The sequence below is a fragment of the Hippopotamus amphibius genome, chromosome 2, assembly GCF_030028045.1.
Source record: "Hippopotamus amphibius kiboko isolate mHipAmp2 chromosome 2, mHipAmp2.hap2, whole genome shotgun sequence".
NCBI lineage: Eukaryota > Metazoa > Chordata > Mammalia > Artiodactyla > Hippopotamidae > Hippopotamus > Hippopotamus amphibius.
In genome coordinates, this window is record NC_080187.1 from 6,681,085 (window position 1) to 6,703,706 (window position 22,622).

The window sequence follows — 22,622 nt, forward strand, 5'->3', positions numbered from 1 at the left end:
ATGAATTTTTGGCTAAGCACATGGCCAGCCAGCTGCAGACTATGTGTCCCAGCCCCCACTGTGATCATGGGGTTCAGTTCTAGTCAACAGGATGACAGTGAAAAGTGACATGTGCCACTTCTAAGTTTTGTGCTACCCTTGCTTTTTCTCCTCTTTCCAATGGCTGGAATGCAGATGTGATGACAGGAGCTGAAGCAGCCACTTTGAGCTCAGCGATGAAAGCCATGTGTTGAAGATGGCAGAGCTATTCTATCAGTGCTACCTACATCTGGACGGTTCAATGATAGAAAGTAAACTTCTATCTCATTTAAGTCACTGTATCTCAGGGTTTCTGTTATAATTTAAACTGTGTCCTAAGCAATTTTGTTCGTGCCTGTCTAGAACAGCAATTCCCAACTGAGCTTCCATAACATGCCTCTGCCACTTGTGAGATGAATTCTAAGTGCTGGTCTCTGTAGCAGTTAGACTGCTTAATCAGAGTGAGAGCTAACCCCTGGTGAGGGATTACAATGGGCCCAGCATCCAGCTAAGCTCTTTACACCTTGCTCATGTAATCTCTACCACAGTCTCTGCAGCAGGTCCCTTCAAGATCCCCTTCTTACAGATGAGAAACTGAGGCTCAAAGAGGTCATGAACCTACAGAGTAGGATCAGAAGGGGAAGCTGAGGAGCCAGGGTCATCAAACTTCCCACTGGGAAAGCCTAATTTCCTCCCGAGGGTGGCCATGTCAACCCCCAGCCTCCGTGGGAATTTCTCATTCTTTCTAAAGCCAAGATTCTGCCTTGTCTGATTTTTTTAAAATTATTATTTTATTTATTTATCTATTTATTTATTTTGGCTGCATTGGGTCTTCGTTGCTGTGCAGACTTTCTCTAGTTGTGGCGAGTGGGGGCTACACTTTGTTGTGGTGCGTGGGCTTCTCATTGCCATGGCTTCTCCTGTTGCGGAGCATGGGCTCTAGGCGCACGAGCTTCAGTAGTTGTGGCACTCAGCCTTAGTAGTTGTGCACGGGCTTAATTGCTCCACTCTGTCTGTGTTTGTAAAGAGCCTGAACATGGAACTCTCAGTAGGTTTGAGGTGACACAGCACATCCCATGCAACGGGGCTAGAATTTGCAATCTGTGATTTAGGGTCTCTTGCTGAGGAGGCTAAGGGTGACAGGAGATCAGTCTGCTTAGTAGACTCAAAGTCACACCTTCTGACTTTCCAAATTTGTGATCTCTTTTGTGACTTTCTGATTTTACACTTTACTCCCACCTTCCCAAGTTTTTTTTCATTTCAGTGATTTGAATGATAAAAGTATTGTATGTTTGTTTTAACAACTGAAATGATACACATGCTGCATATAATGTGTGGTATGTAATATATAATACATACATGCTGTAATAATTCAAAGTACATCCCTCCATACTTTCTTCTTATATAAACATATATTCATAGATGGGGGTGTGTGATTTCTAGTAAAAATACGATCATAATATACAAATTTCTCAGTAACAGGCTATTGTCACCTATTCATGGTCACCCTTCTAAGTCTGTACACAGAGACTGCATCTCACTCCTTGCAGTAAATACACAGTGGCCCACTCTATCGGCACAGACACCACAATTTATTCATTCATTCCCTTCTTGATGAATGTGCAGACTGCCACCAGTATTTTCCTTTTACAAATCATGTTCAATAAATACTTCTGTATTTGTATCTGTGTAGCTGGTACTTACATTTCTACTAGATAAATTCCCAGAGGAGGCACTGCATCCCTAAAGTCACAGTAATGCCTAACCTCACTACCGGGCGTGGTCCACGTCCCTCCCTTGGTCAGCCCTGAGCGTGAGCAGCCTCTGCTTTGCCCATCTGAAGATGGTGTCGTGTTGCTTTCTATGGCAAAATCCTTAGCCACCAAGGAAGTTAAGCATCTTTTTTTAAGAGTTTCTCGGCCATTTGCATTTCCTCCATTGTGAGCGACCTGTTCAATCCTTGCTGCTTCTGGGTATTTTAAAACCATGTTGGTTTCATTTTGTAGATTTCTGAAAGGCTGCCACCTCCCAGCCCAATCTTCCCATGTTCTGCCTCCCTCTTCCCACCCTGTTATCTCCTCCCTGCTCTCAGATTCCCTGAGAAATCCTCTCAGTTTGTCTCACTTATTCCTTTCTGCAGATTCAGGAAGAGACCCAACGTTAGACAGTGCAAACGCACCGGAGCCTTGCTCTGCCCCTTCTCCTGACCACACTCAAACTGTGCCCTCTAGCGTTAACAGAAATTAGTAATTAACAGACATTGAACTTGTCTTACAGAACAGTAGCTAAGGGAGCAGCTCGTTAAAAAACCCTCTGCTTTGAGCCTGCCTTCACTGAGCAAGCCGGTCTCAATTATTTTTTTTCAAACTGCATACCCTCCAAGCTTCATGTAGCCTATATATCATGAGACTCCTTAATAACCCCTATAGATAACAGCCCTGATGTGTGGGTCGCTATAGTAATAGGGGTGTAAGCTGTTTTTTAGAAACCTGGAGTCAGCTCTTGTCCAGTTTGAGCCAGCAAAGACTGTTGGAGACCACTGACCCTAAAACTGGGCCTATGTGGGTGTCCCACGAATTACCTTTTGACGTCAGAGGGCCAAAAACTCCACCCTCAGATCATGCTAGGTGCCTCCATATTTGAACACACATCCCAGGGAGAAGCAAGTAACTCAGGTACGCCTGTGCAGAACCCTGATTACCTCATCTTTTCCCTCCTGCAATCACCTTTCCCCACACCGAAGACCACCCTGCTTCTTTATCCCCTAAATATCCCAAGCCCCTCGCCTTCAGGGAGGGATCTGAGACTTGTTCTCTCATCTCCTCACTTGGCTGCCTTGTGAATAAACCCTTTCTTTGCTGCAAACCTCAGCGTCTCAGTGCTTGGCTTGCTGCCTGCTGGGGAAACAAACCTGGTTCAGTAACAGCAAGCAAAACTACTTTCAAAGAAGCCACGGTGCTCTGAAGAATCACGCCCTCACGCGGGCCCAGACTAAACCAGCTCAGGTCAAAAGCCACCCAGAACCTGCTGGTGCAGGGAGGCTGAACAACCAGCATTAGGTGCCTGGAAAGAAGACACAGAAATATGTCCAGGAATCTGACCCAACCCCCACTTCTGGGAATGGCCCTTACACGTGGCTCTGGCCCCGAACACAATGACACTGTGTTGGCAGAAGGTTGCAAAGGGCCCAGGAGTCCACCCACAGAGGATCAGCAGTGGAGTCCACACAACAAAGATGATGCAACTTCAAGACAAACCATGAGATCTATATGCCAAGGCCAAAGAGCTCCAAGATACGCTGTCACGTGAACAAAGCACGAATAGCTACAGTATGCTACCTTTTATGTAATAAAGGGAAAATGAAAAATCAGTATTCCCATAAAGAAACTCTGTAAAGATACAAAAAAACTAATGTCTATGGTTATCTGAGGGTGGGATGGAGAGGGTGGGCACAGGGCGGGTGGGAAGGGCACTTAACATTTTTTTCTTCTTACATTGTTTCATTTTTGATCCATGTGAAAGTGTTACCTATTTAAAAAAAATTTAACAGACAACAACACATCCTCCCTATTCCAAATGGCGCATCTCCTCTCTCTGAGGCTCCCTGAGCCCTTCTCAGCTCACATGTGCACAAATGCCTGTGGTCTCACAGAGCCTGACTCACTCCCTGCCTTGCACCTGCTCCAACCACTAATGCATAGAGCATTAGTGACCCCAAACAGACTGGTCTACATGGTAATTAATGGCTGTTAGGACACAGCCCCTGGAAGGCCTCCTAAACAGACGCCAGCTTTTCCATTTACCTAAAAGGCCAAGCAGAGCCTGTCGGGAGCCAGTTCTGCTGCTGCTTCAGAAATGTTTGTACCCCAGGAATGTGATGGCCCTGGGTGTGGGCCTCAGCCCTGTAAGGTCTGACCCTTTACCTTGGATTTGAGCAGCAAGTCCTCTTTGGTCACCTCCCCTATAGAGTCAAGATGAGGGCAAAGGTCCCTGGAGTCCCCCATGCTGGCCTGGGCTCACCTACGAGAAAACACAAGCAATCCTGGGTTAAAGGCAGGTGCTGCTAGCCAGAGGCAGGGTAGCCTGGTGGTTAGGTATACACTTTGGTCTCGAGGCCCAGCTCTGCCACACATGGGCTGGTGCCCCACGGAAGCTACTTGACTTCTCTGGGCCTCACCCTCTTTGCCTGAGACCTGGGGAGGGAGATAACACCTACCCCTATGGTAGCTCAGAGGATTTATGAAGATAAAATATGTCGAATGCCTGGCCCAGGGCCGACACCGGGAGAGCAGGTGCTGGAGTGATGATAAGAATTCAAGCGCTGGGTGTGATGATTGGAAGTGTCGACAGGGAGGATGCAAGGGTCCTGCCTACATTCGGGGAGCTGCAGGTCAGGGAATCTAAAACCGCAGTACTTTTATTGAAAGAGACCAGATCCATGACCCAGAGACCACTCTACCCAAGGGGGTAGCAGGGCGTGGGGTGGAGAGGCCGGATCTCAAAACCAAGTGGAAAGGCAAGGAGCAGATGTTGACCTCGCTCTTCTCTGGGCAAGCAAGACCCCTCTTCTCAAGAGCTTCTGAGCGGCCAGGTGCCCCAAAGGCCACTTATCTCACCTCCTAAGAGAAACCCCACTTAGAGAAGAATCCTTCAACACCATACTACTAGAGGAGGCTGCCCGAGCAGTAGCTCCTCCAGAAAATGTTTCCTGAGAAGGAAAAAATCAGAGAGAAGGGCGGGCAAACCAACCTAGGAAGAGGTCTGAAAAATGCTTATTAAAGCCCCAAGTGGTGGTGTATCTGGGTGATAGATTTCACAATAGCTTTGTTGTTTTTTTACAATGATACATGCTTATTATAAAAACAAAACTCAGATGATATTTTTAAAAAGTACAAAGTAAAATAAATTGCTGATGATACTGTGGTAAAACTTCCTTCCTGACATTCTCCTGTGTATAATTTCTCTCTTTTTTAAATCAGAAGGAAAAAAGCTATTTCTGTTTTGAAAAACAAACACTTCCTTTGAGAGAACTCCTTGGTGGTGATGGGCAGCTCTGTGTTTTGACTGTGGAGATGGTTACATGGCTCTACATGTATGTAAAACTGCTCAAAACTGAACACACACACACATACCTCACACACACAAACGGGTGCGGGTAAAACTGGTGAAATCTGAATAACTCTGTGGGTTACACCAGTCACTTTGTTGGTCGTGATATTGCACTGCAGATACACCAGAGATGTGCTACCACTAGGGGACACTGGGTGAAGGGTACATGGGACCTCCCGGCACATTTTTGGCAACTTACTGTGAATCAAAAGAAAGTGTTTAAAAATAAATAAGTAAATGCTTCCACCACCCAATATTTTAGCAGAAGTTGTACCCAGGAACATGGCTTTTGATTCTAGCGCCAAACTATTACCAAGAAAGATCCCAAGCAGCCAAGGACGTAGGTGGAGCCACCAGTGCTTTCATCACAGGCAGAGGCAGCGCATCCACTAGAAGGAGGTGGACCCCCACCCCCGCCCCCAGGCACCCTCCTGTCAGCACCCTCCCCACCCAAAAGGGTCAGCCCGGGGCGAACTGGTCCAGGCTGCCAGCTGGAACAGGAGTGATGGGGGCTGGTTAGGGGCCAGGTCCCAGACTAAGTGCTTTCCGTGTATTCTTTCATTAAAAACTTCCCCGGCAATCTTTGAGGCAGCTGTGTTTTGCCCCATTTTATAGACGAGGTCTCACAGAGCACCAGGGCTAAGGCCAAAACCCAAGCTGGCCAGACGCTCAAGGCCCGCTCTTTGGAACTTACAGAAAATGTAAACATAGGCAGAAGTAGACAGAAGTGTGTAACACACCCCCATGTACCCATCACGTGGCTTCACAATTAATCCACAGCCAACCTTGCTTCATCTCAACCTCCCACTTCCTCTTTTTTGCAGCAAATCCCAGATATCACATCATTTCATCCATGTGTGTTTTTCTACAAGACTTGAAAAAAGGGAAAAGACAAAAACAAAACAAACAAACATAACCACGATTTCATTATTTCACCTATAAAGAAAAATCTCTGCTTCCTCCTCGGTCCATGCATAAGGGCTACACCTGAGTGCGGAGGCTGTGAGCCTACCTCTGTGTAAAGTGACACCGCCAGGAAGCAGCCAACATCCGCATTCTCCGGTGCCGGCCGCCAGTGGTGGGCTGCGGTGGGCCAGGGTGAGTGCAGGCCTCTGGCAGGGAATCTGGGGGGACAAACCAGCACACTTCATGTAGTTCTGTTACATTAAAACCACTCTCAGCACCAACCAGAGGCTAAAAACAGCCCAGAGTTCCTCCTGGGAGGGGAAAGTGAATTTTTGGACATTCGGAATATCCACAGGCTGGACACACTCCCTGGTCCATCCACAGGGACAATAAAAGCACACCACTGGGACCTCCCTGGTGGCACAGTGGTTGAGAATCCACCTGCCGATGCAGGAGACATGGGTTCGAGCCCTGGTCCAGGAGGATGCCACATGCCATGGAGCAACTAGCCCCGTGAGCCACAACTACTGAGCCTGTGTGCCACAACTACTGAAGCCAGCGTGCCTAGAGCCCGTGCTCCGCAACAAGAGAAGCCACCACAATGAGGAGGCCGTGCACCATGATGAAGAGTAGCCCCTGCTCGCCGCAACTAGAGAAAGCCCACACGCAGCAACAAAGACCCAATGCAGCCAAAACTAAATTAATTAATTAACAAAAAAAAACCCCAAAAAACACAACTGCTGGGACAGCTAAAGAAGGCTTGGGTGGAGTTGGCAAACAGGGCCAGCCCCTCCTGGGGGGTGTCAGACCCTTCACTAGTCACTGCTGGACATTACCTTTGCAACCCCCAAGAGAGGGCCAGGGGCCTCTCCAACTACTGCTCCACCTGGACAGAAGGATCCGCCCCTTCCACAAGTGCCACTGAGACCCTCAGATCATCCTCTGAGCCTCCCAAGAACTTGGTACTGCTCAGAACCCCTCACCCCCAAGTCTTGAGCAACCCTAGGCTATAGGCACAACCAGGTCCACCCACGTGTCACCACTGCCCCCCCTTCCTTGGTGGGCCACAGTCTCCCAGGTGTGGGCAGTTCAAAGAGGGACAGGCAGTTAGAAGCTAACATTTAAAATGGTCACATGACAATGATGGGGTTCAAGGTTCCAAATTCCAAGCCTCCTCACTTGAAGCCAGATTTGTAGTTTTTTGTTTCCACTGAGGTCCAGTGTGCCAGGCTGGTGGCAGCTCCACACTATTTTCTGCTGCAGTATGTGGGGCTTTTGAGTGTCTTTGGTATGTGCCCCATCTCTCCAGCGAGATGGTGGAGCCAGGTTATAAGCTTCATGCCCAGTGCTGTGAACAGTGCCCCAGACAACAGTGTCTGATGGTGACAGGCCCACCCTTTTTTTTTTAATTAATTATTTATTGGCTGTGTTGGGTCTCCGTCGCTGCACACAGGCTTTCTCTAGTGGCAGCAAGCAGGGGCTACTCTTCATTGTGGTGCACGGGCTCCTCATTGTGGTGGCTTCTCTTGTTGCGGAGCATGGGCTCTAGGTGCGAGGGCTCAGTAGTTGCAGCACATGGGCTCAATAGTTGTGGCTCGCAGGCTCAATAGTTGTGACTAACGGGCTTTGTTGCTCCACGTCATGTGGAATCTTCCTGGAACAGGGCTCGAACCTGTGTCCCCTGCATTGGCAGAAGGATTCTTAACCACTGCACCACCAGGGAAGTCCCTTTTTTTTTTTTTAAAGACTTTTTTGTTTGCATGTTTGCTTTATTTATTTATTTATTGGCTGCACATGGGATCTTAGTTGAGGCATTTGGGATCTTTCGATGCAGCATTCGGGCTCTTTGTTGTGGTGCATGGGCTTTGCTCTAGTCGTGGTGTGTGTGTTTTCTCTTCTCTAGTTGTGGCGTGCAGGCTCCAAGGCATGTGAGTTCTATAGTTGTGGCGCACAGGCTTGGTTGCCACACGGCATGTGGGATCCTAGTTCCCTGACCAGGGATCAAGCCTGCGTCCCCTGCAATGGAAGGTGGATTCTTTACCACTGGACCACCAGGAAAGTCGCAACAGGCCCACTCTTGACTCACATATGCAATCAGACAACTTACGTGCCTGCAACTTCAGATAGGAAAAAAAAAAGCCCTGTGGCTAACAACCTTTTGTATACTCTCACTGTCCCTGTTATACAGGTGAAGAAACAGAACTGGAGCTTAAGGAGCTAGGAAGTTGGTCATGGTTGATCTTCGGCTAGTAAGTAGTAGGTGGGGACCTGCTCAGGTCTGTCCAGTGCAGAGCCTTGCTCTAACTCAGGGGTCAGCAAACTTTTTCTATAAAGGCCCAGGTAGTAAATATTTTATGCTTTGAGGGCCACATTGATCTTTATCACATATTCTTCTTTGCTTTTTTGTTTTGTTTTATAATCCATGAAAAATATATTTAAAAAAAATTCTTAGCTCGAGGGCCTGACAAAACAATCCAAGCCTGCTGCCACAGCTAGCTGACCCCTGTTCTAAGTCACTGGGCACTGGGCCTCACCAAAAGCAGGCCTGATCACTGGCATTCCACATCCCACTGCACACAAATCACTACCAGTTTAAGTAAGGCAGAGAGCAAAGAACAGTCAAGAGGGTTGACTTGGTTCCAGATTTTCTCTGAGTAAGTCATCAAGGGGGTATGCAAAGACAGAATGACAAAGACAACAATTGAAGCACTGTTTACCGGCGGTGGGGGAATCTGGGCATAATCTCGGTGAACAATTGGATAAATAATGACACAACCACATACTACTGTACTATGTAGCCATTGAAAATGATGATGAATGTTGAATTTTCCTATCCATGGAATTAAATTAGAGCTAAATTGGAGAGATATACCATGTTCATGGACTAGCACACTTAATAGTGTTAAGATGTCTGTTCTCCCCATATTGATCTACAGATTCAATGTAATCTCAACCAAAATCCCAGTAAGCGTTTTTGTACAAATTGCTGAGCTGATTTTTTTTTAATGTTGATATTTTAAAATTTTTTAATTAATTAATTTACTGGCTGCATTGGGTCTTCATTGCTGCATGCAGGCTTTCTCTAGTTGTGGAGAGAGGGGGCTACTCTTCGTTGTAGTGCATGGGCTTCTCATTGGGGGGGCTTCTCATTGCAGAGCATGGACTCTAGGCACATGGGCTTCAGTAGTCGTTGCACACAGGCTCAATAGTTGTGGATCACGGGCTCTAGAGTGCAGGCTCAGTAGCTGTGGTGCACAGGCTTAGTAGCTCCGTGGCATGTGGGATCTTCCCAGACCAGGGATCGAACTCGTGTCCCCTGCATTGGCTGGCAGATTCTTAACCACTGCATCACCAGGGAAGTCCTTGATTCCAAAATGTATAGGGAAAAGCAAAAGACCTAGAATAGCCAAAACAATTTTTATTTTTTTATTTTTATGTATTTTTTTCAAGTAATTTATTTTTGGCTACATTGGGTCTTCGTTGCCACATGCAGGCTTCCTCTAGTTGCAGAGAGCAGAGGCTATTCTTCATTGCGGTGCATGGGCTTCTCATTGAGGTGGCTTCTCTTGTTGTGGAGCATGGGCTCTAGGCCCATGGGCTTCAGTAGTTGCGGCACATGAGCTCTAGAGCGCAGGCTAAGTAGTTGTGGTGCATGGGCTTAGGTGCTCCACAGCACGTGGGATCTTCCTGGACCAGAGCTTGAACCCATGTCCCCTATTGGCAGGTGGATTCTTAACCACTGAGCCACCAGAGAAGTCCCCAAAGCAATTTTAAAAATGAACAAAGTTGGCAGACTTATAGCACTTGACTTAAGACTTTCTATAAAGCTACAGTAATCAAGTCAGTGTGGAATGGGCCCCAACACAGACAGCTCAAAGGAACAAAGTAGAGAGTCTAGAATTAGACTCACATATTTGTGGTCAATTGATTTGCAACAAAGATATTGCTATAATTCATTATTATCATCATTATTATTTTTTAATTTAGGCTGTGCCAGGTCTTAGTTGTGGCATGCAGACTTCTTAGTTGCAGCATGTGGATTCTTAGCTGCGGAATGCATGCAGGATCTAGTTCTCTGACCAGGAATCGAACCCAGGTCCCCTGCACTGGGAGCATGGGGTCTTACCCAATGGACCACCAGGGAAGTCCCAAAGTACTGATATAATTCAATGGGCAAAAGATGGTCTTTTCAACAAATGGCACTGGAACAATGATATTCATATGGTTAAAAAAATGAACTTTAACCCCTACCCTACATATCATACACAAAAAATTATTTAGAAATGGATCACAGACTTTATATAATTGGTGGTCAGGAGAGAGTTTAACAGATCTTCCCTTTCTTCTCATTCTCTTCCAAGGTTCTCAAAGAGTTTGGTTGTCCCAAAGTACACTGTTGAGCTTCTCAGTTTGCTTTCTCATCTTCAAACTAATGACATTTTTCCTCTAATTCTTTGTGCGGTGCTTCCAAATTTGTTTTCACTGGCTCATGGCGCCGCTGGAGCTCAGCTTCAGAGTCCTTCAGCTTTTGAACTTTTTCTTTGGCCTTCATCTCCAACACCTGCTCCATCTCCAACATCATCTTAGCTACACGCTCCCTTCTCTCCTCTTCCATTTGTGCCAGGGGGCTCTTAGGAAGCTGTCTTTTGTTCTCGTCGTTATCAACTCCATTGTAAGTTATAGCTGCAGGTTTTTTCTGTTTCTGTAGCTCTCATAGTGCATATTACCAGTAACATTTTTCAAGCCCTGCATGTGTGTTCTTAGCAACATATTTCTTAGAAGTGTAAAATCCCAGTATTTCCCACTTCTAACTTCTGCAATACCCCCAAGGATACCGCCTTCCTCTGACCCTTGTACCACTAACCTCAATGATAGCAGTGCTACCTTCCACAGCACAAGGTAAACACTGCTTCCTGTTTTTAACAAGCTTTTCTTCTTCGTCATCTGTTTCTGCAAATTCATGTATTTTAATTTTATAATCTTGGGTTTCTTTCATCATCTGTTTTCTAAATTGTTGGCTCTTCTCTGGTGTGAGCGTGTCTGCTTTGGCAGTAAGTGGGATGATGTTCACTTTTTCAGGCAAACACTTCATAAACTCGATATCCAATGGTTGAAGTCCATGTCCTGAAGAAGCAACAAAGTGTAAACAACACTGCACCTTGTTGTCCGGCATCTGACGGCTGTTCACTCGAGATTCTGCACTTAGGTGGTCCTCACACGTACTATCAATGCAGTCGATAACAGGCTGCCAGTAGTTACTGTGACCGACTGCATCTCCAAAATCCTGGGGCATCATCTATTGCAAGTGGCAACTGAACACCACCTTCTTTGATGAAAACTTTGGGTTGTTACACCTGTACAGTCCTTTATATTCTATGGAAGGACCTGGATACCCTGGAGGTTACAAATCCATGAGGAATAACAAGTTGGTTAATGTAGAACCCTAAGTGTGAATTCAACCGCTCTCTTCGCTGATTGTTATATACTTGATGTGGGGAGATCTGCAAACCCCATGGAGCCCTCGAGGTTCATCTGCTGAGCTATCACAGTGCTGCGGCCATCCTCCCCTCCGCTGCAGCCCTGGACCTTGCTCTGACCCTCCCGCTGACCGACAGCCCCTACAGGACCAGCCCAGGTGCGACACAGCCTGCCAATTCTCCAGATTACGGACTTTACACAAACAAGCAAATTAAAACTATAAAACTTCTAGAGGGAAAAATAGGAGAAAATCTTGCCAACTTTGAAGCTGGCAAAGGTCTTAGGACACAAAAGGCATTAATCATAAAAGGAAACATGGATGAACCAGACTTTCTCAAAATTAAAAACTTTTCAAAAGATGCTATTAAGAAAATAAAAAGGCAAACTACAGACTGGGAGAAAATGTTCACGAAACATGTATCTGACAAACATCCAAAATAGATAAAGAACTCTTACAGCTCCCACGAGGATAAATGATCTAATTTTGTTAAACGGACAAATGATTGAACAGATACTTCACCAAGTGAGAAGGGCCAATGAGCCCATGAAAACATGCTCAACATCATCTACCGTCAGAGAAATGCATGTTAAAACCATGAGATAACACCTCACACACCCAATAAAACTAATAAAACCTGCAATACCAGGTATTGCCAAATTTGTGAATGAATTCTCATATATACTGATAGAAGTGTTAAATGGTATAAAAAGCTTTGGAAAATAGTTGGGCAGTTTCCTACCCGGTTAAGCTTATACTTATCATAGGGTCCTGCAATTCCTCTCTTAGATATTTTCCCAGGAGAAATGAAAACACACATCTACACAAAGATTTGTACACAGACACTCATAATAGCTTTATACATAACAGCCAAAAATTGGAAAGACCCTAAATGTCTGACAAACAGAGGACGGAAGCAAGCTATTGGTATTTTCATAGAAAAATACACGGCATTAGAAAGACCTACTGGTACACACAGCAACATGAATCAACTCCAGAAACATTAAACTGGGCCAAAAGTCAGAAACAAAAAGTATATACTATATGATTCTACTTTGATGAAATTTCAAAACAGACAAAACTAATCTGCAGAAATAGAAACTGGATCAGTGGTTGCCTTGGGCAGAAGGTAAGGCTACACTGCAGAGGCAAGAGGAACTTTCTGTGGTCTTGGAATGTTCTAGATCTTAATTGGGGTGAGATTTAACCAGGTCTCTATACCTGTCAAGTCTCAAGAACGATCCCTTTAAGGCACGTGCATTTTATTGTATGTAAATTATAGCTCAATAAAGTGGATTGAAGAGCACGTTCAGTCACAACCCGTCTATAGTGACAGAAAGCAGCTCAGTGGTCGTCTGGGGCTCAACTGCGCAGGCGAAGAGGGAACACTTGACAAAACTCTTCAAAAGGGTGCATTTTGTTGGATATAAATTATACCTCAATAAAACTGATTTAAAACCCTGGAAAAAAGAACCCACACTTTACATAAATGACTGAGACCTATATTATCAATTACAGGTAAATCTCAGAGAAGGTTGAGTAACAAAGACAAGCTACACCACCTCACGCTCAGGATGGCTACTCTCAGAAATAAATAAAAAACAAACTCCAAAATAGCAGAAAATTGGGGAGGACATGAAGAAACCGGAAATGTGTGCACTGCTGCTGGAATGTAAAATGGTGCAGCTGCGACGAAGGCAGTATGGAGGCTCCTCAAAAGTTAAACACGGAATTAATTACCCTATGATTCAGCACTTCCACTACTGTACTGGGTCTATACCCCAAAGCACGGAAAGCAAGGACCGGAACAGACAATTGTGCACCTGCGTTCACGTTCACAGTAGCACTGTTCACAATAACCAAAGGCAGAGGCAGCCCAACCGTCCATCAAAAGGTGAACAGGCAAAACGTGGCCTATCATACGATGGAATATCATTCAGTCTTAAAAAGGAAGGAAATTCTGGCTCATGCTATGACAGATGAACCTTGAGGACATTACGCTAAGTGAAGGAAGCCGGACACAAAAGGACAAAGACTGTATGACTCTGCTTATATGAGGTACCTAGAGGAGTCAAATCCATAGAGACAGACAGAAGAATGATGGTTGTCAGGGGGAGGGGGCATGGGGAGTTGTTTCGTGGGTGCGGAATTTGGGAAGACGGAAAAGTTCCGGAGATGGATGGTGGTAATTGTTGCATAACATTGTGAATATACTTAAGGCCAGTGAATTGTACAAAGAATGATGAATATGGTAAATTTTATGTTACATGTATTTTACTGAAATTTTCAAAATAAAATACAATAACTTTTAAATAAATTGCAGAAGGTACAAGTACGACACCATTAAAAAGATTTGAAAAAGTTGGGACAGGGGTACAAATGCGGTGAAATACTCAATGGCCAGGAAAGCCACTGGTCTCCATTGGTGCCCCGCCACGCTGCTCACTGTATCTCTCCCCCTCTTGTCCATCAGGTCTCAGCTTCACTGGCCCCTGACCAGGTCCCCTGACCACCCTGCTGAAGGCAGTCCCACCCCTCCCCACTATTCTCTCTTTCAGGAAATGCCTTCTGTCCATCCTGGTGCACATCTGGCATTCTCTGTAATCACTTTGGTCATTTAACCTTTTTTTGGGTGGGGGGGGCCGCATTTTGCAGCATGTGGGATCTTAGTTCCCCAACCAGGGATCGAACCCGTGCCCCCTGCAGTGGAAACAGGAGTCCTAACCACTGGACCGCCAAGGAAGTTCCTTTTTTTTCTCCCTTTTGTCTAATGCCTATCTTCTCTGAAGAATGTGAGTCCCCTAAGGGCAGGACTCTGTTTTGTTCACTGCTGCATCCCAAATACCTAAAACTGCACCTGGAACACAGTAACTTCTCAGTAAATAATTGCTGAATGAATCAAAAGTCAAAAAGCTATACAGATGCAAACTATCATACACAGAATGGATAAATAAAGTCTTACTGTATAGCACAGAAACTATATTCAATATCCTGTAATAAATCATAATGGAAAAGAAAACATAGTCAAAAAGCTATAAAAAGCTATTATAGTAAAATTCCGTGAGAGAGTAGCACAGACATATATATACTACCAACTGTAAAATAGATAGCCAGTGGGAAGTTGTTGTATAACAAAGGGAGTTCAACGCGAGGATGGAAGATGCCTTAGAGGACTGGGACGGGGAGGGTGGGGGGGACTCGAGGGAGGGTGGGGGGGACTCGAGGGAGGGAGGGAATATGGGGATATGTGTATAAAAACAGATGATTGAACTTGGTGTACCCCCCCCAAAAAATAATAAATAAATAAATTTTAGAAAAAAAAAACTACCTGGAAAAAAAAAATTCCATTTTGGTAAAATAATTTTGTTTTTGCACCTACAGCAAAGATGCTATCCTTATCTCTGGGAGGATGGAGTCAAGTGATTTTTATTTCCTCCTTTTTTGCTTGGCTGCATTTTCTGCAATGAATTTGTGTTGCTTTTGTAATATAGGCCCTGATAAGTTACTTTTAAGCATAATTTTTAAAGTTTCAAAAATAAGAGAAGCATGTGTCTGGCCTCCTTGGTATATGATGTTTCCCTCTTGGGTCTGTCCATGCTTCTCTGCAGACCTCTGAGAGCAATGCGGGGGAATAGAACCTCATCCCCTGGAGCTCTCCAGGCCCACAGAGTGTGAACAGGACACTTGAGGGCCATTTCAGAGAAGGACAGCAGCACCCAAGTGGTCCTGGAAACCCCAACACAGGTAGTGCCTCAGCTGCTACCTGGATGGCTTGAAAGTACAACTCTTCACCTCGTGACTCATTCAGAAGATTTGCTTTTAACACCTTTGTTTTTGCCTCATTAACTTCTGTGCTGGATTAAACTTTTTCCTCTTCTCCTACCTATCCTGCAAATAGAAAAAGGCATTTTTGTTTGGTTTTAATAAAATTAACATTCACCTCCACAGACAAACATAAAATGAAATAAAAATCACCTGTAATCCTTCTATACAGAAAAAATATGGTTACTGCCTTGGTAAGTCTTGTCCATATGTATGAATATATATTTTAAAACTAAACCAGAATATAACAGGTATAGTTTGTATACAGATTTTTTTTTGTTTATATTATATACGTTTCTCACGTCACTAAATTTCTTTTCAACAACTGCATTTCTAATGGCTGAATACTATTATACCACTACAATTTAAGCTCTACAATACCTTACATAGCCACTCTCCTACTGCTGGACACTTAGGATGTGTGTGTGTGTGTGTGTGTGTGTGTGTGTGTTTTGTTATTACACATGTGGCAGTGAGGAATATTTTAGAATATGTCTTTGACAACATCTTTGACCACAGGAAAAATTACTGGGTCAAAATGTTTGTTTTGAAGGCACTAGCTATGTATTGACAAATTTTCTTCCAGAAAGATTATATAAATTTATCTGCCTCCCAATAGTGTGTGAGCAACACAGAAAGTCGAAGGTTTACTACATTTTTTTAAAGCTGATGGTTAAGAATCATTTTATAAAAATAGACTCACAAACACTGAACACAAACTTATGGTAAAAGGGGAAATGAGGTGGTTGGAATTAATATATATACCCTACTATATAAAATAGATAATAAACAAGGATTTACTGTATAGTACGGGGGACAATACTCAATACTTTGTAATAACCTATAAGGGAAAAGAATCTGAAAAGAATATATATATATTCTTTATATACATATATATACACACACCTATATGTATATCTCTATACACCTATACATATATGTATGTATAACTGAATCACTGTGCTGTGATTCAATACTTTGTAATACCTGAAACTGACACAACATTGTAAATCAACTATACTTCAACTTAAAAAAAATAGTTTATATACACAGAAATGTCAAGTAATAGTATCAAAAACTTTGGGTACTTAATATTCCACACAGGAGCTGAACATCTGAAGTGTGGGAGTCTGCGAGGCTCATACTTTACTCATCCTAGCCATCTAAAAGTTTTCATTTTGTTTCATCTTGGTGCCCAGCCAACACTGACCAAGCACCTCCTTAGGGTGATGGGAAAGAAGCCAGGCCTGGGCCCTGCCCTCATGGGGCCCAGAGTTTCCTGTTTCAGCACCAGGGTACCTGTGTGCAGCCACGAGGGATGCTATAATCACTAACGGGAGCCGCCTTCCGCTGCACTCTCACCACGTGGCAGTTGCTGCACCCTCGCCATCCCTGGAGCTGTCTGCAATCACACAAGGCAGTGATGGAGACAGCCAGCCCTGCGTTTGGCGCCTTGCTCTTGTCACGTGCAAGCTGTGTATCTTTAGCTACATCACCCAACCCTCAGTTTCCTCACCCAGGAAAATGGGAACAAAGACGGCAACTAGGGTAACTGAGAGGATGAAATGGGACAATGAACGCATAGGAAGGATTTAGCATAGCGACCTCTGATCATGTGGACCTACAGGGCGGCTCCGAGTTTGTATTTATCTGCACAGCAAGGATGTTCAGAAAACGCCTGGTACTATCAATCGCATTACTGGCCATGTTTTGTAGAAGAGGAAACTGAGATTGGTAGGAACGTAAGTCGCATGTCCTCCATCGTCTTTTCACCAGGGCTCCATCGCCCAGGACAGCGCAGACCAACCAGCCCAGCCGAGAAATGTATAATGTCTACCAAGTATGATACACAGCAGGTGACTAACGTAGTTCTGGTTCTCGGCGATACTTTTAAAGATCCAAGCTCACCTCCGGGTGCTTTTGATATCAAAGTAAAGCCCTGAAAAGAGGCCCCAGGGAATGGAGCAAATCCTTAAACAGGGTTCCTGTCCCAAGGCAGCCAGCACCTCTGCTTCCGGGCAAATCAATTCCCTTTCTCAACACAGGCTGAGAAGCTGTTCCAGAGAAAAGGCACAAAAAGACTTGACAAAACTGGATCCTGGATCAATGGGGAAAAGGACATTAGTGGAACAACTGAGAAATTTGAATATGGACTATATATTAGGTAATAGTATGGACAGAACATACATTCAGTTATGGACTGAACTGTGCCCTCCCCCAATTTCTGTGTTGAAGTCCTAACCCCCCAATACCTCAGAAGGTAATCTTATTGGGAGATGAAGTCTTTACAGAGGTAATTAACTTCAATGAGGTCTTTAGGGTGGGCCTTCATCCAACCTGACTGGTGTCCTAAGAGGAGGAAATCTGGATACACAAGGAGGCACCAAGGATGCACTGAGAGAAAAGACCACGTGAGGACTCAGCAAGAAGGTCACCATCGGGACTTCCCTGGTGGCGCAGTGGTTAAGAATCCGCCTGCCAATGCAGGGGACTCAGGTTCGATCCCTGGTCTGGGAAAATCCCACATGCCACAGAGCACCTAAGCCCGTGCGCCACAACTACTGAAGCCTGCGTGCCCAGAGCCCGTGCTCTGCAACAAGAGAAGCCACTGCACTGAGAAGCCTGCACACCGCAAACGAACAGTAGCCTCTGCTCTCCGAAACTAGAGAAAGCCTGGGTGCAGCAATGAAGACCCAACTCAGCCAATAAATAAGTAAATAAAAAAGAAGGTCACCATCTACAAGTCAAGGAGAGGCCTAAGAAGAAACCAAATCTGCTGACATCTTTATCTTGGACCTCCAGCCACGAGAACTGTGAGAAAAGAAATTTCCGTTGTTTAAGCTACCCAGTATGTGGACTTTCTTATCGCAGCCCTGAGAAACTGACATGGTATTATATCAATGTTAAAGTTTCTAAAGATTTCTAAAATCATTTTCTGGTTATGTATTACAATGTCCTTATTCTTAGATAATTCCTCCTGAAATATTTAGGGGCAAAGGGTCATGATATCTGCAACTCACTCTTTTTTCTTTAATTAATTAATTTATTTATTTATTGGCTGTGTTGGGTCTTTGTTGCTCTGTGCAGGCTTTCTCCTGTTGCAGCAAGTGGGGGCTACTCTTCGATGCAGTGTGAGGGCTTCTCATTGTGGGGGCTTCTCTTGTTGCAGAGCATGGGCTCTAGGCACGCGGGCCTCAGTAGTTGTGGCACACGGGCTTAGTTGCTCCACGGCATGGGGGATCTTCCTGGCCCAGGGCTTGAACCCGTGTCCCTGTATTGGCAGGTGGATGCTATAATAATTCCAATGATGATGAGTATATAGAGAGTAAACAGGGCAAAAATATGAATAATCAGTGAACATAGGTTAAAGGTAAAAATGGGATTTCCTTTTATTATTCTTTTTAGTTTTCTGTAAGTTTGATTTTTTTCAAAGTAGAAACTTTTGAAAGAGCCCCTTTATCTCACTGAAGGTGGGAGCAGAGAGGGGTCTTTTGGAAAAGGTAACGCTAACTCAACAACGGGCGCTCCGAGTGCCTACTCTGAGCCAGGCACGATGCCCAGCACGTCACTACACACTCTCGGGTAAGGACGGTGCTTCGCCTCTCATGGAGGAAGAACGGAGGCTCCGGGGTGGGAAGCCACTTGCCAGAGACCACAGAGCAAGGAAGTGGTGCAGTGCGATGTGAGCCTGGTGGGGTTCCCCCTTCACAGCCCTTCCCACCCTGCCCTCCATGTAAATAAATGGAGTGCACACAGCAGGCGTTTAATAAAGACTGTAAGGGAGAGAAACCTGCGCTGCTGAGAGGCCTGGATCCAGCAACGAGCCCTCTTGAGAGCAGCAGCTCAACTGTGCTGTTGGGAGTCACTGCCCCACGGTCGGTGCCCAAGATGCCAGCCAGAGGGCTTGCGCCTCCACTGCAGCGACCCCAGGGCACCTCTCTCTGCTGACCCGCCAGACCCGCCTCCTCTCTCAGGGATGAGAAAGCAGGAGGAAAGGAGGCAGGCTAGTACGTCTGGCAGAGAGCCCACCCCGATGAGACTTCCAAGCTGCTTCATCCTGAAGCAGGCAGGCGCATTCCCCCTCCCTGGGGCCTGCGTGGAGTGACGGGGAAAGCAACCCCCACCCCAACCCCGTGCAGGAGCAGTGAGGCAGCACATCTGGGCCTGGCACCAGCTGCTGAGACCAGGCCCCAGGTGCCCATCACGCACCAGTTTCTGGCTATAGCCTCCTACCAGCTAAGAGCCCAGTTCCCCAGGATGGGAAGATGATACTGCCAAGCCCACCACCCACACAAGGACACCCACATGTCCTGATCCTCACCACACTGGCCACCCCACACGCCTGTGACCACACTCCTCCATGCTCCCCTCTGCCCCACAGAGCATGTACCTTTGCCCTCCCTCCTGCCGTCTCTCCATTCTACTTCCAAGCAATGCCATGTTCCCCAAATCCCGAATATATCCCTTCCTTTAACCAGTCTTAATTCACTGAGTCCACCATCCTTCCGACTCTCAAAGCAGGACCCTCAGTGCTCCTTCCTTGCCAAGTCCAGCTTGCCCCCGCCCGGAATGGCCCTGTGTACTGGAATGGATACTAACAGACCTCACTAAATCCTCACAACTACTCTGGAGGCTGGGCAACACTGAGAGCTAAACCCAGCTGCACCTCCATCACTCAAGAAGGAAAGACTGAGGCTCAGAGAGGTGAAGTAACTGGCTGGGGGGCGGGGGCGGGGGGGTCACACAGCTATTGAGCAGCTGAGCCAGGATTCAAATCCAGGACTGCCTGCCCTGAAGTCAGTGCTCTGAACTGTCACCTCTACCAGCTCCCAAACAGCCCCGGCCAGCCTGGAGTGGGGATGACCTTAACCTCCTTGAACTCGCATACCTCGAGGGTAGCCTCCCCTGGCCTCCCTCACAAGCGCCTCTTCTGAGTCATTCTTCACACAGCATTTTTCTGCTCAACTTAAATTCCTTAAGTTTAGGATAACATCCCTGCCTGGCCCAAAACCTGGTACTGCACTTTGTTCCGGGGTCCATAAGCCTGTTCACTGGGTTTGTGGCTGCCCCACGCTGGCAGTCCCGGGGGTTTACAAGCTGGAGGCAGTGACTGGCCAAGGTCACTGAGAAGCTGCAAACCCTGGACTAAGTCTAAGCAGAAACTCAGACTAGGACCGCTAAAACCACCAAAGCAGGAAAGGATCAGAGAGGTTGATGCCAAGGTCACACAGCCAGTAAACAGCAGAGCAGGGACTCTGGTGGGGAAACTGGCTAGAGAAGAGAAAGCTCCTGCCCAGACCCACACAGCAAGCTGGCAGAAGAGGCACTTGAACCCAGGGCCTATAATTCAGCCCACTGCTTTCTCACGTTACCCACCAAACCACAAACCAGAACACCAACTTAAATTTGCAACTCAATCCTCCTTCCCACTCCTGATTCCCTTGCCTTGCTGTATTTTTTTTCTATTCCCATAGCATCACCTTCTAACACACTTTACATGCTTATCATGTTATCAGAACATAAAGTCCACTAATTCAGGGGTCTTTAGTCTCTTTTGCTCCCTGACATATTTCAAGCACCTGAAATAGTGCCTGCTTCGTATACTGAAAGCTCAGTAAATATTTGCTGAATAAGTAAACCAGTCTAACAAACATTCATTGAAGACTTACTATGGCCAGGCTGTGAACTGCGGTGATTCTGCTGGATCCCAAATGGACCTAGACATTAATGCTCATTGAGACAAGCCCACCTTTCACCTGGACCCAGAAAGGAGCCAGCACACTAACCCAAACTCAAGCCAAACCTGGACACTTCCTTCAAGAACTAAACTCTCAAGCCAAATTAAAACATGACGTATCGCTGAACTGACGAGAACCCAGATTTCCCGGAGGCTCGCTCTGAAAAGCAGTGTCATCCCACCCCGCAAAAAGGCCCAGCAAAACTCAAAAGATCTGCAGCCCCTCAGCCCAGCCACACGCTGCCAGATTCACAGCTGCCCATTTTCCAGCATCACTTTCGCTAAGCACGTCTCAATCAGATCTGCTACAGCCCAGAAAGGCATCAGTGGGCACTCTGGTCTTGGCCAGTGGGGACAGAGCATCTGTACCAGATGGTCCTCCCTGGGGTGTCAGATGAGGAGGATCCAGAAAAGTCCTTGGCCTTGTGGCCCTCTCCCTAGTGCTGTCCAGTACCCCTTGGTGGGAGGGCTGCTGGGCGGGCAAAATTGGAGCCAGTGCTGAGACCGTGAGAGCTGCAGATGTCAACTCCCTGGGTTCCTGCAGCGGTTCCCAAGGAGCCTCTCCTTTAGCCATCTTGGTCAAGGCGCCCAGCGATTCCCATATGCATCTGGGTTTGGCTGAACTAGACTGCAGAGGGCAAGACTTGGAGACTTTTAAATTATGGCTTTTTGTCAAAGCCAAAAAGCTGTTCCAACAAGTCCTGAGTCTGTTTGTCTCAGTCTAAGGAAGAGAACAAGAACCTCAGAGGAGACTGTTCTAGAGAAAAGTAAGGCGCTCCAGAAATGCTGCCCTGCTTCAGAATGGTCTTGCGGAAGACGGAACCTGCAGCAAACATTTACTGGACTCTTACTGTGCGCAAGGTGCAGCAGAGGTGGGCCTGTGACTGATTCCTGCTCCACCTTCCAGCTGTGCTACCTGAAGTACATACTGCCTCTCTGAGCCTCCGTGTCTCCATTTGCAAAATGGAAAATAATAACGGAATCTACTTCCTAGGATTGTTGGGTGAGTTCAGTGAAATAATGCTGACTCCAGTGCCTGCCATACAAGAAGTGCTTAATGAGAAGCAGTTCTCGCAAAGGAAAGGACAGACAGTATACTGAGAAACGGAAACCTAATAAGGGCTTTCTAGAAGTCCCGTAAGCCATTATGTATGCACTTAGTTATATCCCAAGCGTTTGCTGATGCCTGTTTTTCAAATAAACTTAATCCTCACAGCACCCTCGGGCAGAAGGGGCGGAGGCCAGGGCGGCAGTCCTCATGACAAAGGACGAAAACAAGGCCCCCAAAGGTCCCCCGAAGCGGCCAGCAAGCACCTTCTACTCTCAAACCCTCCCGAGTGGGTTCAAAACACCAGGCGCGACTCTCCTCGGGGAGAAGAGGCTGGAAGCGGTCATCAGCGGGGCAGTCGGGGCTGGGACTTTCATTCGTCATCGCTAAGAAGTGGTCATCTTTTGTCGCTAAAGAAAAAAGTGCACGTCAGGGCCCAGACCCCGGGGGAAGAAAAGTCAGCGCTCCGAGACGCCACACGCGTGCTTTCAACTCTGGGACAGGCC

At 46.2% G+C, this 22,622-nt stretch overlaps 1 protein-coding gene and 1 pseudogene across 8 annotated transcripts in view; both read right to left on the bottom strand.

Moving 5' to 3' along the window:
* Nucleotides 1–22,622, bottom strand: part of USP20 (ubiquitin specific peptidase 20) — a 47,952-nt gene that overhangs the window by 24,948 nt on the left and 382 nt on the right. For 5 of the 8 annotated variants that reach the window (XM_057722408.1, XM_057722403.1, XM_057722401.1 and 2 more), the window contains 2 exons: nucleotides 6,140–6,251; nucleotides 3,942–4,038 (listed from right to left, as the gene is read on the bottom strand). In XM_057722408.1, coding sequence (XP_057578391.1) covers nucleotides 3,942–4,022 — 81 coding nt within the window. In that variant the 5' untranslated portion in view covers nucleotides 4,023–4,038; nucleotides 6,140–6,251. Of the gene's footprint in view, nucleotides 1–3,941; nucleotides 4,039–5,821; nucleotides 5,908–6,139; nucleotides 6,252–22,622 lie in introns of those variants that run through there. The other 3 variants (XM_057722406.1, XM_057722405.1, XM_057722407.1) reach the window with 2 other exon arrangements.
* Nucleotides 5,587–21,642, bottom strand: LOC130844257 (septin-7-like; annotated as a pseudogene).